The sequence below is a fragment of the Miscanthus floridulus genome, chromosome 7 (genome assembly GCF_019320115.1).
Source record: "Miscanthus floridulus cultivar M001 chromosome 7, ASM1932011v1, whole genome shotgun sequence".
NCBI classification, from domain to species: Eukaryota; Viridiplantae; Streptophyta; class Magnoliopsida; order Poales; family Poaceae; genus Miscanthus; species Miscanthus floridulus.
In genome coordinates this window covers 119,778,204-119,795,362 of record NC_089586.1, presented here as the reverse complement: position 1 = coordinate 119,795,362, position 17,159 = coordinate 119,778,204, and the positions used below count along the sequence as shown (strand labels likewise).

General features: G+C 43.6%; 2 protein-coding genes and 1 long non-coding RNA gene across 6 annotated transcripts; 2 read left to right on the top strand and 1 right to left on the bottom strand.

Moving 5' to 3' along the window:
- Positions 1 to 305: 305 nt before the first annotated feature.
- On the top strand, positions 306 to 3,209 carry LOC136464481 (protein BOBBER 1-like). The gene is made up of 6 exons (XM_066463429.1): positions 306 to 826; positions 1,901 to 2,073; positions 2,208 to 2,256; positions 2,344 to 2,516; positions 2,608 to 2,686; positions 2,811 to 3,209. The coding sequence occupies exons 1-5, from the start codon at positions 433 to 435 to the stop codon at positions 2,647 to 2,649; spliced, it is 831 nt and encodes a 276-aa protein (XP_066319526.1). The 5' UTR covers positions 306 to 432; the 3' UTR covers positions 2,650 to 2,686; positions 2,811 to 3,209.
- Positions 3,210 to 3,935: 726 nt separating this feature from the next.
- LOC136467739 (NEP1-interacting protein-like 2) lies at positions 3,936 to 9,998 on the bottom strand. Of its 3 annotated transcripts, none has more exons than XM_066466513.1 (5): positions 9,767 to 9,998; positions 9,471 to 9,655; positions 8,935 to 9,018; positions 8,490 to 8,654; positions 3,936 to 4,277 (listed from the first exon to the last, which is right to left on the bottom strand). In XM_066466513.1, exons 1-5 carry the CDS (start codon positions 9,894 to 9,896, stop codon positions 4,155 to 4,157), a joined length of 687 nt encoding a protein of 228 aa, XP_066322610.1. In that variant the 5' UTR covers positions 9,897 to 9,998; the 3' UTR covers positions 3,936 to 4,154. The 3 variants fall into 3 exon arrangements, with proteins under 3 accessions (XP_066322610.1, XP_066322611.1, XP_066322612.1); XM_066466514.1 differs by having other exon boundaries at positions 3,938 to 4,277; positions 9,474 to 9,655; XM_066466515.1 differs by lacking the exon at positions 3,936 to 4,277 and adding an exon at positions 5,530 to 6,683.
- Positions 5,403 to 8,432, top strand: LOC136467740 (uncharacterized). Of its 2 annotated transcripts, none has more exons than XR_010761623.1 (3): positions 5,403 to 5,538; positions 6,997 to 7,175; positions 7,703 to 8,432. It is a non-coding gene; the product is annotated as an uncharacterized lncRNA (long non-coding RNA). The 2 variants fall into 2 exon arrangements; XR_010761624.1 differs by having other exon boundaries at positions 6,997 to 7,199.
- Positions 9,999 to 17,159: the final 7,161 nt, after the last annotated feature.

The window sequence follows — 17,159 nt, the reverse complement described above, 5'->3', positions numbered from 1 at the left end:
TGTTTTGGGGCCGAACGGATAAGCAAACGAGTAAGGTGTGGACTCAGAAGGGACGGCCGGATAAGCAAATAAGAATTTGTTTTTTATTGGCCCGCTCGTAGATAGCCACCTCCCTCCGGCAGAACGTCCTGGAGTAAGTATTTCCGCAAACCTTTCAAAGGAAAAGTACTTGCTTCACACGAGAGGTAACATGGCCCAGGCCCACCGTCACCCAGCCCCACTCGTATTAGACGCATTGGCCGCAACTGACAAAAACTCGTCACTGTTCTAAAATGCCTTTAAACCCTCTTATCGTCTTCGCATAATCCGTTCGCAAACAAGGCCTCCCCTCCATTCCTCCAGCTCTCCAAGCTTCGTTACGAAACCCACTTGGAAACCTCGCACGAGCAGCAACTGCCCGAAAGGCCGAAACCCTATAAGCAGTAGCGGCCAATGGCGATCATCACCAATTCCCAGGAGGACGGCGACAGTGAGGTGGCTGCGCCGTCTGCGGCGAAGGCCATCAGCAGGAGCGACGAGGACGTCCTCGCGGCGGTGCTCGAGCGCACGGGCGGCCCACTCCCATTCCTCCAGGCGGCGATCGACGTCGCACGGGAGCGCTCCGGCTTGTTCCACCGCGACCCCACCGCGGCGAGGAAGGTGGCAGCGATGGCGAAGGCGGCCAGGGCCCAGGTGGAGGCGGAGGAGAAGCTTGTGGCAGCGAAGGAGGAGACAAGGAAGTTGACGGAGAGACGGAGGAACGAGGAGTCGAGGAGGGCGGCGGATTCGGAGAGGAAGTTGGAGGGGGGCGCAGAGAATGCGGCGAAGGACGGGAGGCGCGCAAGAGGTGATTCATCTCGTACCGCCACCTTTTTTTGGTCTGTTTGTGATGTTCATGGTTCGAATGCGGGATTTGCTTTGTGCCTTGGTGATTTCTGATGCTGCATTTACTCATCAAATAGAAGGCGCTATGTTCCTTTCTACTCCTAAGTCTTTGCGCAAGCAGAGTAAAGTCGCATTGCAGTTCTAGGCTCGGCAACTAGTTAGCTTCAGATTGAGCACATGGGTTTGCGATTCTGCTCTAAAGTTATGATGCATAGGTGTTCAGATTGACATACCGACAACATTCAGGCAAATACATCATGGAATTTCAATGTATGCCGTAGACCGTAGTTGCTTCCTGTGTGAAGTGTTGGTGTTGAGATTTACATGATAACAAACAGGAAAATATCATGGAATTTCAGATTCTCGCTTGGCTGCCTTTACAGTTTTATGCTAATTCATGAGTGTCAGAGCTTGACTTTCAAAGCAGTGATTCAACTCTGAGTTTTTTTACTGGGATTGAGTATTTGAGTTCTGAACTGATGCTTATCTTTGTCGTCACAAAAGATTAAAGGGATTTCAAGTTGTTTAGTGTTCTGTACTCGGTTGCACTTATCAATATTTGCTTTGAGATCTGTACGTTTAACAGCATGTATGTCAAGCAGCAATCAGTTAACGACGCAATATCATGTTTACTGATTCTTCTGCTGATATGTTCTGTCAGACTGTCAGTAGAATTATGCTGCGTTGAACCTATAAGTTTTGTCTTTAAATTATCATTATTGTGCTCATTTAGTAAGATTTCTACTGTAATGAATAGTTGATAAGTTCGTTCCTTGTTATTTGAGACCCATTTCTCGTGGCAACTGTGATTTCCACATGTTACTTACTGTGCCTCATTCTGATCTCAAATTCTGGGATATCAATTACTAACAACTTGGGCTGTGCATACCCTTCTTCTGAAATAAATTGTTTGTACTCTCATGCTGATCTGGACATCAGATGAACTTAATTGTAATCTGCACTTCCATTTCTGTTATTGTGCTCACATCCTTTACATTAAAGAACCAAGGTGTTTTCCTTTTCAATTGTGGATTAGAACCAAATGCTGAAAATGGTCTGGACTTGGAGAAATATTCCTGGACTCAAGAGTTGTCAGAGGTTAACATAACTGTTCCAGTCCCCCAAGGAACAAAGTCAATGTTTGTTGTCTGTGAGATTGAGAAGAACCACCTAAAGGTTGCACTAAAGGGCCAGACTCCAATAATTGACGTAAGTGGCAATATTGAAATGGCGTAACCTCGTCTATATGTTGATGAAGTGACATGCTCAGTATTTACATGACAAGAATCTTCCTCATAGGGCATACATCTTCTAATATAATCTTTGATTGTTTTTCATTCCAGGGGGTGCTTTACCAACCGGTCAACGTTTGCAACTGCTTCTGGACAATTGGTATTCCTGTTGCAACACTAATATCTGTTCCTGCATGAAGTCTGCGTTACCTGTATGTCATTCACTATTTTGTAATGACTCCTTCAGAGGACGGGAAATCACTGTCTATACTACTGTCAAAGCAAAACAAGAAGGAATGGTGGGCATCTGTGATCAGAGGTGGCCCTGAGCTGGATATCAAGAAGGTGAAGATAATGCCCAGCAGATTATGTGACTTGGATATTGATCCTGAGACAAGACAGGCTCTTCAGAAGTCAAAGGTAAGTCAGTGGAATGCCTAATGCATTGGATTTTTCCCCCTACATGAAAACTTTATTCGGTGATCTAGTGAACTTTGTCTTTGTATTTCAGTTTGAGCATCATCGGAGGAATATGGGTCTCCCAACAAGATGAAATCCAAATTCAGGACCCTCTCAAGAAGTTTCCCCAGGTGATTCCCAGCAACTGAAACGTGCAACTGTTTTAAAACCCAAGGGTTATATTTGGGGGCTTTGTTAGTTTGTATAGCTTGATATATGAATGTCTGATTTCACTGTTCGTTTTTAAACCTGCAGACGGGTTCCTCATGGAGGAAAATGGTTTGAGGATCTTGGATCCAAGAAGTTTCACATCGTCGTTTTGCACAGATAGACAATTTCAAATACTGAATAGAAGTCGTCGGCATACTTTTTCTTCTTTATTGAAAGTACGGAGACACATACACTAAAGATATTATTTCGGCTACCATATACTATGCTGTAACTCAGGAGCTTATATTCTGGTAGTCACTAAGTGACTGGGTTGAAAAGCGAGGCTCTGAAATCTTTTTCTCAATGTATTTTGTTCCAGTATTCAGTAGAATCAGGGGTTGAAATGACGAGGTGGCATTCTGTGATTGTTGGGCATATTATGTAGCGCCTCTTGCAGAGTGGCGACTCTGTTAGACCGTTACACTTCTCTGAAAGAACACTTGTTCCTGAATTCTGTTCTGCCAATAGAAAATCTGGTGTTCATAATGTGCTTGGCTTCGTTCATAACTTTTACGTTCACTTGTAATTTTTCAGTGCTACATGTTCAGGACCAGGAAAGATTTGTTGTTCTATCTCCAAATGCTCAATAGCCTGCAAATTTTATGATAAACACGAAGCTATACAATCTATTGTGGAAAGCTACGATCACAGACTCTGACAATGTAGAGGATGTCGTAGCGGCAGGTCGATTCGAGGTGGGAGCCAGGGAGTTTCAGCTCTGTTCTTGCCTTCTTGGTCGAAGGTGGCGTGATCCTGACAGAGGTCAGGGCTGCCGCCGGACGGCAGGTCGCACGCATTACTATGCTTTGGTATGGGGATCCATCGACCCTGACTATGTAGACTGCAAGATTTCAAGCAACAATTGATAAGCAGTGGTTCAGGGCCACTGCTCTCTACTCCATCAAAGATGAATGGATGCTGAATTTCTGATGTCCTATCAACAGTGCTCTATCTGGATTGGGCGCTACCGCCATCAGTTTCAGATGGGCACTGGAATACACGGCCATGAGGACTGAAACATGGTCATCAACACTTGATGCCAAACACAGGGTCTGCATCTGCAAGAACGAGGACAGCAAGAATATTGCCGACACGGCTGGAACTGCGCATGGAATCTGTTCAGAAATTATGCGGTTGTTCCGCAGAGTGCCAAGCAGACAAATAAATTCTACAGAAACAGGAACTGCTTCGACAGCAATCTTATTTCATTACACGTTGGAACCGGGTGTAAGAGACAAAGTCAGATTGTCAGATGTGCACGGACGTACCCGCAGGTAGTAAACACAGGCAGATTCTGCTAATTTACACCACGGTATGTACCTCTATATGAAGTGTAGGAGCAAACATTTCACTTCACCCAACTATTTCTCTCTACGCAGGTTACCTATCTTACACATCTTGCCTGCAAACGGGGCATGAGCCATGATCGACGAGCCATTTGTCCACGCAAGGCTGGTGGAAAGTGTGAGAGCAATTGGGCAACCTCCTCGCTGTCTCGCCGGCTACAATGTCCTGCAAGATGAAGGACGCTATTAGGTCGGTGTTGGTGAAAAGAAAAAAAAAATGCACAAAGCAGGTGCCAGCCACACATTGCATTTAGTAGCAAACAAATTTTGGTATGAAATCGCTAATTGCAGTTGCCTCATTGAGGTTGTTGCATCCCACTAAACTTCATATCAGCGTGTCACTCCTACCATGCATTCATTGTGTCATTGTCCAACCATTGTGCCTCAACTTGCATTCATGATCTCATTATCGCTCCCAGAATGAGCCCATTTTTCTGGTTGAACAACCATATATCTCTCTCAGAAATCATTTCGAAGAAAATAGCGTGGAAAATCGCTGATTACTTGTCAATTGTCTGTACCGCGGACGAATTAGTAGTCCATGTGCTAACTTGTGTTTAATGGTTGCGGACAAGTCTATTACTTAATGATTTTTTTTGCCTTAATCATCAGGACAAAGAACTTTACAGAATGCATGAAACGAGTTTAACAACCACTACACAGACAAATCAAGTACTACTAATAATAGCCTGGGAGCGCGTAGCAACCACCTAACAATCAGTACCCCAGTATCAAGTTAGAAAACAAAACATTAATGGTCACAATGGTTGGCTTTGTTTTTCTTAAAAAACATTTCAAATTTATGTTAAGGTGCAAGACCACTGTGACAGGAGCTTACTTTTAACATAGGTGATTTTTTTCTTTTTTGAACATAAACAGGCAGGGCCTGGTGTTTATATTAATTAAGGTGGGATATTTATATTTAATTATAAAGGTGGGTGCTTATCTCCTGCAACTGAAAAGAACGAAAACACACTTTTTTGGTCGAACGTTCGTCCTGCCTCCACGTGCGATCCCGCAAGTACCCGAGTCTCTTCTTTGGTGCGACATATGCCGCCGACGGAGCTCGACCTCGCTATTCGCGCTCGCCCACGCCGCCGCCTCCCATTCACCACCACTGCCCGCTTCTTCCCCAACGGCGACTGGGTCACCTCCGCCAACGCCTCCGGCTGTGTTCGCGTCAGCAGCCACCACCGCCAGCTTCTCCACCCACGGCGACTGGGCGCCTCCGGCTGCGTCCGCGTCAGCAGCCACCGCGGCCGCCTCCTCGCCGCCCGTGGCTGGTCCCAGCCGGATCGCCTGCCCGCACCACCCTCGAGCACTGCCGCCACCAGATCCCTGCCGCGCTGCCCCCTAACGGCTTTGGTTCCCCGCGTGCCGCCGTCGGCGGGACCTAGCTCTGTTTGCACCCGCACCAGAATTCTTAGGTGTGTTCCTGTCTTCTGCTCTAGATCGATTGACTCAATAGTCAATTCTTCCCGTCAAATTAGGAACCCGCACGAGTGCCTACACTAGGTTGCAGGTTCATACATCTTTTTCAGTATGAGCAGCAGGCGCCCTGTTCCACTAGAATTCCGGAGACTGATTTAAGTATCGATTCTGCAAAAGCATATATAATAGAGATATATTGAATTTGATCGGTTGCTACAAAATTGACTGGCCTTACACAGTGGTTGCCCAGCTTATGGAAAAAAGAGAAAAAGGGCAACCAGAATCAACTACTAAAACTCACATATGGATCATTGCATGGTTTTTTTATTTACTGATTTCCCAATTTTTGATATTGCAAACTGTGTTCAAAGCTTTTAATCTTTGGAAGGTTTTGTGTTTGTGAGTAAATCTGCTAATGTACCTAACTATACACCCAAAATGGAAAAAGGACATGATTTTTAAAATATTTGTTTTAGTGAACTACAGAACCAGCTATCAAATTCAATTAGCACATGGACTTGTGCTATAATTTGTATATGCTTCTTTAGACACATGACAAGAATTGTGATAAATGTATATGACTGATGTGATACTGGTACTTTGACAAGCTCAAAGTGATGAACAAGGTCATGTTTTCTGCAATTTTGGAACATGTTGCCTAAATCAGGTATGCACGTATCTATAACATGAAAGAGACAATTTTCTGGACAGTTGTTTAAATTCAGAATTAAGCATCCTGTCAATTATATCAGAGCCAATCTCAACATATATTCATGTTTGCAAAAAAAAAAAAACGAGGTTTCATCAATTGATTTGTGGATTCTTGCATGCACATGGGGCAAATAACACATTTACAGCTCACCATAGTTCAACTATGCTGCTCCAAATTCCTACCTGTATGTGTTCATATTAAGGATTCTTTAGAGAATTACCGGTGCGTACTTGTAAGTTAATGGAAAAATGGTATGCCTTTCTGGCTTTCTCTAGATTGCATCTTGCTGTTGCAGGAAATGAGAGAAGGTAGTGAAGTGAGGCAAGCTGAACTTTTCTACTGATAAAATGCGACTCGGTGAACTATTTATAGCTTGATGAGGTTGAGCCATCCACAATAAAATTAGGGCTTCTGAAATTCATCTATGAACTGCAAAAGAATTAAGTTAGATCAACATAGTTACAGTTTGGTTAGGCATTACCTGTTCTGTCCACACTTTGGTACTTCTACCGAAGTTTAAAGCAAGCATAGCTGATAAAGGACTGTGAAAAAGTTGACCTTGCAATCTGAGAACTGTGTAGCATTCAGTCTCCAAGCTACATATTTTTTCCGCATATCTGAATATGTCTATCTTTTCAAATTCATTTCTGTTGTGATAGTAGAATAGAGGATTCATTTAATAGCCAGATAATTGGAATACCTCCACCATCTAATGGATGATTTTTTGTTGTGTTTTCTTCAGATAGTGAACCATGCTAATAGGCTGCTGATTTGTCAAGGTCTGGCACTGATTCTCGTCCTCCGCTAAAGTCGCCTTGCACTGGCCCATTCTTGAATGTCGCCCCTGCTCAGCGTCTCTCATCCCCAGGCATCACGCCAACTTGCAGGCCAGAGGTATATCCCCAGGGAAGCAGGCTAGAGGTACTATTGTTGATACGTATGGAGGTATCTTAACACAATCTATCTATTTAATCAATGGATTGCCCCTTCTATTTAATTAATGGATTTTATACATATGTTTTACAGATGTGACTATATATTTTGGAAGTTTACGTATGTCAGTACATTTGGTTTGACTAATTGAACTTGCAAAATTTAAGGACCATAGCTCCTAACAATTTACTATCTTTTATCCGAACACATCAGTTCTACCCCACCTTGTTCATAGTTATAACTGAACATTACCTATGCAATTTTTCAGAGTGGGAAGAAGGGGCAGATCCCTTACCACGGTTCTTTTCCAGTTGCATCAAATTAGTATCATAGTTAATGTAGTTTGAGATTTCAGAGTGGGTAGAAGGGGCGGATCCCTTTCAGAGTAATTTCAGTTTTCATATATATAATCTACATAGAAATTTGTATGGTTTGTTCAGATTTAGTGGGAATATGTTTTTTTCTGAAACTAATAAGCTTTTTTTTGGAAATTCATGTTGTGACTTTTTTTTCAGTTGGTGACATTTTTTTCCTTTGCCATCACCATTCACATCAAACTCATCAACAGCCATTCTGTGGACCTACAAAACTACACGTGATTGGCGTGGTCACCCATCAACACATGCGCACTCAGGTTCATCCCTTCTTTAAGTAACTAATGACTGAATTATAATGCTTTTGACATTGTCCATCTTTTTGTGCAATTCGTGTCAAGATCCTGCTTATTTATCTTTTGATGTGGTTCAGGTGCTTAGGAACACCAGTAATTGGACTTTAGCCAGGCACTGCTTGTGCACTTAAAATCATATTTTTTTTATAGTTAGGTACATTAGCTGTTTCTGTTCGTGCCACTGCATTAGTTAGCCGTTACTCTTCAGATATGCAACTGAATGAAGTTCGGTTCTGCTATGGATTTATTGAATTTTTTTTCTGTTGCCCGCCGATATAAAACATTATCTTAGCCGCATCACGGAAAATAGAGTTTATGAGCCTGCGACGTCGTGCTCTCCGTGACTGTATTAATTTCACGAACTTTGCTTTTTGAATTAAATATCACTTTAACGTTGGTATTTAATTTCACAGTATTGTTATCTTATCATGCGATCCGTGTGTTTTTAGTACAAAAGTTTTGTTGTCCCGTAGCAACGCACGAGCACGCTACCTAGTAAGGGAAACAAAATTGCAAAAGCTGTAGGTATTTTCTCTCTCTTATTCCTGCTATACTTTTAACCAAATCAAAGTGCATATTGTGGTAGAAGGTTTCTTTAACAGTTAGTAGTATTGTGCTTTCATAATTTGTACCTGTAGACAGATAGGGCAAGACAGGATTTCGCCGAATGAGTCCCCCATTTGGTTAGTGACCACATAATGTGGTAGTTTCTTCAGTGACTCTTGTGAGAGCCCTTTAGATGAAATATCTCCAAAGATGTCATATAGGTCATCGTGACCAAAATCTGATATGCTGACCTGTCAATGAAAAAGTATATAAAATTTAGTAGAAGTAGAACACACAAACAACCCATTAACTGTGGCTATTTTTTTCTCTGCAGCATTACCATTCAGTTTCTTTATAACAACAAAAAGACAACAATTCAAAGGAAGCATTGACAAAAAAGAAAAAGAAAAGCCACTACTAGAACACTGTGATATCTCCATTCTGTGGCAAATACAATGATGGGAATCCATGTCATATTTTTCTGTAGCTTTGTGCTGTCAAAATTATACTCCAGTGCTACTGATTACTGACCTGCCAAAGATATGATGCATATCCTGAAGTTGTAAATTGCTCTTGCACAAACCGGGCACGAAGAAGCTGCTCAATGAAATCAGCCTGCACACCAAACCATGGATGTTGTTATAAAGAACGCTTCTATAAAATTACTAACAATTACCGTGGTAAACTCATATTTATGATAGACCTCAAACGACCAAGTAGTAGTGCAAGTCGAATATTTTGCTAGATTGCAGTAGTGCAAGTCAAATTAGGTTTATGAGGTTGTTTTCTCTGTTATATTTTTTATGAAACCATAGGGAACCTTATGAAGTAGTACTAGTAACAGTCACTATCTCACACAGACTGACATACACGATAACGTCGAAGAGATTTTAGAGAAACAGATGGCATATCTGCGTTCACACCTAACGTCCAACAGTCCAAGCAAGAATCGTAATTTAATCGACAATCAAGTTCTCAATTAACAAGAATACGCATACGTATCATGTGAAAGTGAAACTGAAAGCAAACAACTGAACAAGCAAAGACAGGGCATGGAAGAAGCTTACTACCATGGACGATGCGCCGTGCGAGCCCAGGCGGTCGGAGCACCAATAAGCGCGAGAAGCCTCAAGAACCTCAATGGAGAGGACAGCTCCGGCGACCGCCCCCAATCCAGCTCCCCGCAGAACGCCGCCGCTGTCGGAAGCTCTGCCCGCCACCGCGCCGGTGACTGCCCCAGTCAGAGCCCCAGCTTTACACGCGCGCGGCACATGCACCACAAGGCCAACGTCGAGCTCTCAGGACAGCTAACAGCAGGGGCAAGATCGAGGCGAGAGGAGCATGTATGTGCAAGAGCAAGTACCAAGAGCGAAGAGGCCAGTGAGGGCGCCGGAGACGACGCCGGCGAGCAGCCTCGGGGGGTGCAGCGCCACGCTGCGTTCGTCCAGCGCGTCCTCGTCGGGCGCAGGCGCGGGCGCCTCGGCGACCTCCATCGTCGTCGCGACGAGGCCTCCCCGAAGACGAGGTGGCGAGCAATGTGACAAGCTCCCTCGCCACGTAGTGGCGCGGCGTTTATTTTTGGCGCCTTGGTTGGTGTGGCGGGGAAGGGGCGGGGCGAGAGTAAGGATGGCAACGGGTATATACCCGTCGGGTATCGCCGGAACGTTCTCTTCCCCACTACGGAGAATTCATCCCGTCCCCATCCCCATTAACTGTCTCGGGTATAGATTCTTGCCCATCCCCGTACCCGTCGGGTATCGGTCGGGTAACAGATACCCGACGGGTACTGCATACCCGATAAACAAGGACACTTGTGGTCGCAGCTTTGCAATCGGAGACGTTTCTTCTTCACCCGGGTATAAGTGTCGGAGTCTCGAAGATGCCGAGGAGAAGGAGCGAGGTTGCGAGGAGGACGAGCAAAGGTGGCAGAGAGACCGAACTGAGGAAGCGAGGGGCACGAGCGCTCGTGAGACAGGCATGCTTGTGCTGCTGGCGGAGATGGTGAGGAAAAATTGAACGAGGGTTCCTAGAACACACAAATTATATATATGACTGTTCAGATTTGGACCAAAATATCTATGTTGAGCTTCTTTGGGCCTAATACTCGCATGACAACTCAAATAGTCGGGTTCCCCAACGGGTAACGGGGACGGGTAAACAGGGAACGTTCCCGTACCCGCTATACCCGTCGGGTATGGATTCTTGCCCATTTAGATCCCCGCGGGTAAAGATATGATCCCATCCCCGTCCCCTAATGGATCAAATACCCATCGGGTATCGGGTATCGGGTCCCCGTTGCCATCCTTAGGCGAGAGGCTCTCCGGGAGAGGAGGGTGAAAGGCCAAAAGGCTTTGGTTTCAGCGGGCGCCTTGTGAAATCATATTTGTTCGGTCGCTTTCTCTTTGTGGTTGGCGTGGCTTTTCATCGGACCCTTTTGTACCTCGAAGGTTGGTGTTTGGTGACAGGTTTTTGCACGGAAGCCGGAAGGATAATATGAACATACGTGCTGTTTGGTTGGCAAATGTAAACGCAAACGTTAACGAAATCGAATTACCCTGGGACCGTAAACAATGAATCAGATCATGGACTTTGTTTGGATTTGGACGGTAATGGAATCAGCTGAGTGCACGAGCTGCAGTTGCACACCAAACACACGACGACGCTGAGCGAATCTTCAGGGAGCGACGAACGCACGACGACGGAGTCCGCTCACACCTAGCGACGAACCTGGCCGGTGCTGGAGCCGCTCCCCCGACGAGCAGCACGTGCAGGTCCACCACCTCGCTCCCACCGCATCAGCCCTTGGCCTTGCCATTCCCGGTGGCCGCCGCGATTCGTCCGATCACGGCCCCTAATAGCGCCGCCGCTGCCAGGCACGGCATCAGGCGCCGCGAGGACCACCATCTCCTCCTCACGACTACAGGGACGGTGGCTGTAGTGGCGACGACGTTGAACCCGGGCCTAAGCTTGTCCCCGGGGGTGGGGAGGACGAACATCTTGGGGTCGCCGACTTCGTGGGGAGCAACGTGAGTTCGCTGTTGGACTTGGAGCGCCTCGTCGACCACGGCTGCATCTACGGAATCACGAGGCGAGGAAGAGGAAGAGGAAGTGCCCGAGTCCTATAGCAGCAGCGGCGGTATCGGATAAGGCATCGGGATGTCCGGGATCGAAATTGAATAGGCTGTAATTAGATTGCAGGGTACCTAATATCGGGGCAAATCCAACCAAACAACAGTAGCGTTATCCATTACCCTCTGTAATCCAATTACGTTACATTTAGTTGAACCAAACACCATCATAGTTTTTTAGATCCTTTTGTTGATGTTGATATCTTCTCCACCTCGCGCAATGAATCATTGATTGGGTGAAAGATCTCACCTTCTTTTTTTTTATTTCTTTCTTCCTGAAAGACCAGCAAACATTAACTTTGTATTGTTTCTCGGAAATACTCCTAAGTTAGATAGTGCATCAGCATTGCCAACATCTATTATCTGCTGCAAATTTTTGCGTCCATCAAGTGTGTAACGGGTGTGATTATTTAACGAAGAGCATCTCCAGTAGACTACCTAAAAAGATTACATATCCTATTTTAATGGTAGAGATCAAAAAACCACTTCCACTATTCACTTTTGTTGGCCCAGCAAATAAACACCTAAAAATTTGTTCGACTGCTTCCAGCCCCATGTTCGTTCGCCCTAGCCTGTGCGCGGCTCTTCCCCCACCGCTGCACCAAGCAAGGTCATCGTCGCACCCTTCGAGCATCTCGGCGGCAGCGTGGCGAAGACTGCTGTGGACAGATTTGGCCGCCCCTAGCCGTTCCCCACCTCCAGGCTACCGCACGTCTCCTTGTCGACGATCGCCAGAGCTCGCGCTCCTCGTCTTCCCCGGTTGGAATACTCTTGATGGCTACAGGGTGGCCGGAGCCACCCCCTCTCCCGATGGCGCATCAAGCACTGATGGCCAAGTTTTTCAATGATGATGTGGAAAGGAAGAGGATGGCATGTGGGTCCCACATGTCACCCTCTATTAAGATGGATTTGGGAGGTATGTTTTAGGTAATCATGCTGGAGGAAATAACAAACAATGAGTAGTATCAAAATATGTGGCTATCCAAATAGAAAAGTAGGGCCTCTGTTTTAGGTAGTAGTGTTGGAGATGCTCTTGGTATCTTTTCTAATTTATAGGAATAGAGATTTTTGTGAAAAATTAACCTTCAATAGCCTCTTTAATTGGATATTCAAATATATATATCCTCTATTTTGGATTTCTCGCTAGCCTAAGTGCCTGTTTAGTTCCCAAAATTTTGCAAAATTTTTCAAGATTCCCCGTCACATCGAATCTTTGGACGTATGCATGAAGCATTAAATATAAATAAAAAATAAAATTAATTACACAGTTTAGACGAAATTCACGAGACAAATCTTTTAAGCCTAATTAGACTATGATTGTACACTAATTGCCAAATAACAACGAAAGTGTTACAGTACCATTTTCCAAAAAAAATCGCCAACTAAACAAGGCCTAAGATGGAGAGTAAGAATGACTCTCTAGACTGAGCACAAGATATAGAAAAGCTGGGAGAATACAGAGATATAGAATAATATTTTTACTCAAATGACTCTCCAAACGATAATTTAGAGAGTAGATTTAAAAAAGGCTCTCGGAGATGCTCTTAGAGACCTACTCCCTCTGTCGTGAAATATAGTGCATTCTGACCATTCTCAGACAAAATAAGAGAGACTGCAATAAACGCATATACCCCTCACTTAACTTCCTAATCTATTGAAATCTGATTCTACTCCACATGATTAAAGGCTGAACTGTCAGTCTCCTTATATAAAATATGGCAAGTACTTGAATTACTTTACTTATACAAAATAATCATGTATATTTATTTAAGTAAACATTATCTTTCTGTTCTCCGAATGCACTATATTTTAGAATGAATTTTAAATGCTAGAATACACTATGTTTTAGGAGGAAGGGAGGATGTGATAATGAGTTCTTTCGTTGCCTTGTAACACAAGACGATGGAAACTCTACTTGCGTCCCCTCTTAAATGATTGAGCCGCGTTTCTGTTAGTTTCTTCCTAAAAATTGGTTTTCTGCCTCATGGCTCCTATACTTAGAATATTAGTTGCCATTAAAGGTGCAACATTGTGAGAAAAGCACGTGTCTATTTACTATTTGCATCAAAGCGTGCGCAGGCTGTGTTTAGTTCGTGAAATTTGAGAATTTGGCTATTGTAGCACTTTCGTTTTTATTTGTCAATTAGTGTTCAATCATGGACTAATTAGGCTCAAAACGTTCGTCTCGCGATTTCCAACCAAACTGTGCAATTAGTTTTTTCGTCTACATTTAATGCTCTATGCACGTATCGTAAGATTCGATGTGATGGCTACTGTAGCACTTTTTGGGAACTAAACACAGCCTATGTCTTATGTTTGAAAACAACAACATGACGATGAAAACATAAACCAAACAAGATTTTTCATACTGGTTACAAGTAATAAGCAAGACTACAAGCAATGGGCAAACACATTGATAGCGCAGTGGTTGGGCACATCCACAAGGGTTCAATCCCCTAGTGCCGCATGGTTGTGTGCCCGCCTCCTTGGTTGAAACAACGCATATGGTTCCGCGGCCGCCCAAGAATTAAGCATGCACACGTGTGAGGTTCCTGTCTGTTCTCGGGTTTGGTGGGGGCCTTCTTTAAGGGCGTGTTTAGTTCCGAAAATTTTTGGCTTTTGGCTACTGTAGCACTTTCGTTTGTATTTGGCAAAAATTATTCAATTATGGACTATTTAGGCTTAAAAGATTCGTCTCACGATTTCTCGACTAACTGTGTAATTAGTTTTTTTTTTCGTCTACATTTAGTACTCCATGCATGTGCCGCAAGATTCGATGTGACGGTTACTATACAAAATTTTTTGGCTTTTGGGTGGAACTAAACGGGGCCTAAGATTAAAGTCAATGGGACGTCTCGCCTCTTGCAAGCAATGGTAGTAAGGATAAAAATAATGACCAAGTCTTTTTAGACTATAAGCAATGGTAATAAGGATAAAAATAATGGCGAGGACCACTACCTATGTTGGGTAGGAAAAGGCAATAAAATAGCAAGGTTATGTAACCGACAAGAATTGGTGTGTAGCACTAGCATAAAGACAATCATCGTGCCAACGTTTATACAAACTTGAAGAGGTTTGAGAATTGAGATGGCACCCAAACATTCGGGAAGGAAGGATATACAAACCTAGAAAACCAACATGTTGACATGGTAGTGATGGAGACCGTCTCCCATGCTCCCATCTCCTCCCAAGCTCCCATGCTCCCACTCTAAAAAAAACCATCAAAACGTGCATGAAAAAAATCAACAGAAATATAATTGGGTAGTTAATGGAAGGATGAATGCTCATACAAAATTTGAGGACATACAAAATTATGTGCAAGTAGAAACACGCTGAGAGAGAGAGAGAGAGAATCAACGAGCCTGCTCGCTGGTTGGTTTCTGGCTGATAAGTTCGGCTAGGGCTAGTTTGTTGTGAGAGAAAAACACCGTTGACTGACTGATAAGCCCTGGCTGAAATCAACAAGCGAACATGCTGAATATTGGGTCAGGTACTCTGTTTGTATAGATCCACAGCCCACGCTATTCACATGATGATTTGTCTTTTTTGTTTCTTCTTGCATAGAACTTCTTCCATCCCCAGATTTCGCATGAGCGTATCTTTATATTGTCTACTCATTCATATTTTGTTGATTTTTTTTTGTGCACATTTTTATGGTTGTTTTGGATGAGTGGGAGCACAAGAGGCATTCTCGGTAGTGATGGTCAAAGTCAAAAAAAAAAACTCGAATTGGACTTGTATTGGCGAGAGGAGAATGTGCTACGTAGCAGGCTCATTATTTCCATATATATATATATATATATATATATATATATATATATATGGAGTAGCATGAAAATTTAAATAAATAACATGAATAACTACGAGCAATTAAACACTATAAGAACATAAAACAATAAGATAAAAGAATAGTTTTAAAAAGAGTTCCAACATTTAGATAATATTTTTAGAAAAAAAATGATACTAGTTTTATATCTTACCGATTTCAAATAATTTAACCATGAAGTTTAAGAGATTAAACTAGTTTTTTATTTAAAAATAGAAAATCACCTTAGAAACCACTTTAATTGGTTTATTATGGTGGTGTTTTGTTTGGTTGCAGGCTGTTTAATAACCTATAAAATAGTTTTAGGATTGTAAATCAAACTGACGTACTCCTATATAAGTTTTGGAGTTTGAAAACAGCAGTGCTCGCCCATCCTGGAGAAGATAGAGCTATCCATGCGGTGCATTGAATTCGGGCCCAAGAACACATCCCGAGTTGTCTGCCGATCGAGCTACTAGCCTACTCCCGCTGTCATCCAAGATAGCGACCGTGCGTCGTCCACCCCCGCTGGCCGCTGCATGCACACACCGGGCGTTCGGTTTCGCCATGCGCGTCGTCGTCTACGGCTGGCTACGGGTCACTTTTGGATTTTGGGGGCCGTTACCCTCGTGCCGGGCCGCCGGCGCTTGCCATTTTTCACGTCCCCGGCCGTTTGTTCTTGGGGCGTTCCCAACAATCTACTAGCTCCGAGCTAGCTGACGTTGGATTCTCGCCGACGTGAAAGAGAGTGAGGGCTAAAATACTTTTAACGCTAGCGACGAGTTCCTTGCCGGGTGCTTTGTTTGCCCCGAGGCATCTGGCACGCCACGCGAGGTCTTAGACTATGTTTAGTTCACCAAATAATTTTTTTTTTGATGTAGGATATTTCGAGGATGTTGAAGGGGTTTTCGTATACTAATAAAAAAACTAATTACATAGCTCGTTGAAAACTGCGAGACGAATTTATTAAGTCTAATTAATCTATTATTAGCGCGTGTTAGTTACTGTAGTGCTTATGGCTAATCATGGACCGATTAGTCTTAAAATATTCGTCTCGCGATTTCCAACTAAACTGTGCAATTAGTTTTTTTTTTGTCTATATTTAATACTCCATGCATGTATCGTAAGATTTGATGTGATAGTTTGAGGTAAAAATTTTCCCTCCACTCCTCTCCTCAGGACGCCATAAAAAAACTAAAAATAGTACGGACGCTGCTTTGGATGGTGCGCTCTGCAAATAACTGTTGGGTAGATGAATTTGTGTGTTAGCTCTCGAGATGATGTGGAGATCAAATCGCTAGCAAGCTGGCAAGATTGTTGACGACGCTCTAAGGGCTGTTTTTGTTTTTTTAAAAATGTTTACATCAAAATTTGGGAGAAAGAATCCGAGAACTCGCAGGCTTTTCAAATTGTATCAATCAAAGAAGATCTATGTCAGCCACGATTCTGTAATCGGGTCTCTTGGGATGACGTCAGCGGATAGCGATGATGAACTACGGTTGGCGCCAGAAAATTACATATCGGACTCTACAAAAAGTAAAAGATTAGAGTCCAAGTTATCTTAAATTAGAAATATTTTCGTTTATACCAAGGATGGTAACGAATCGTGCTCGAGTAGGATTCAGGTTTAGACTCCGGGTATAAATATCAGACCCCGGCTATTATAGAAAGAAAGAAATCAATCCAAATATAAGTCAATTACTTTTTTCGGCTCCGGCCACTCCTTAGGAGTATGAGTATAGTAGATCTCGGCGAGTTCTTCAGCGAGTACGGCTGCATCGATCTGGTCGATCTCCACTGCTTGTCTGTAAGTACCGTCATGG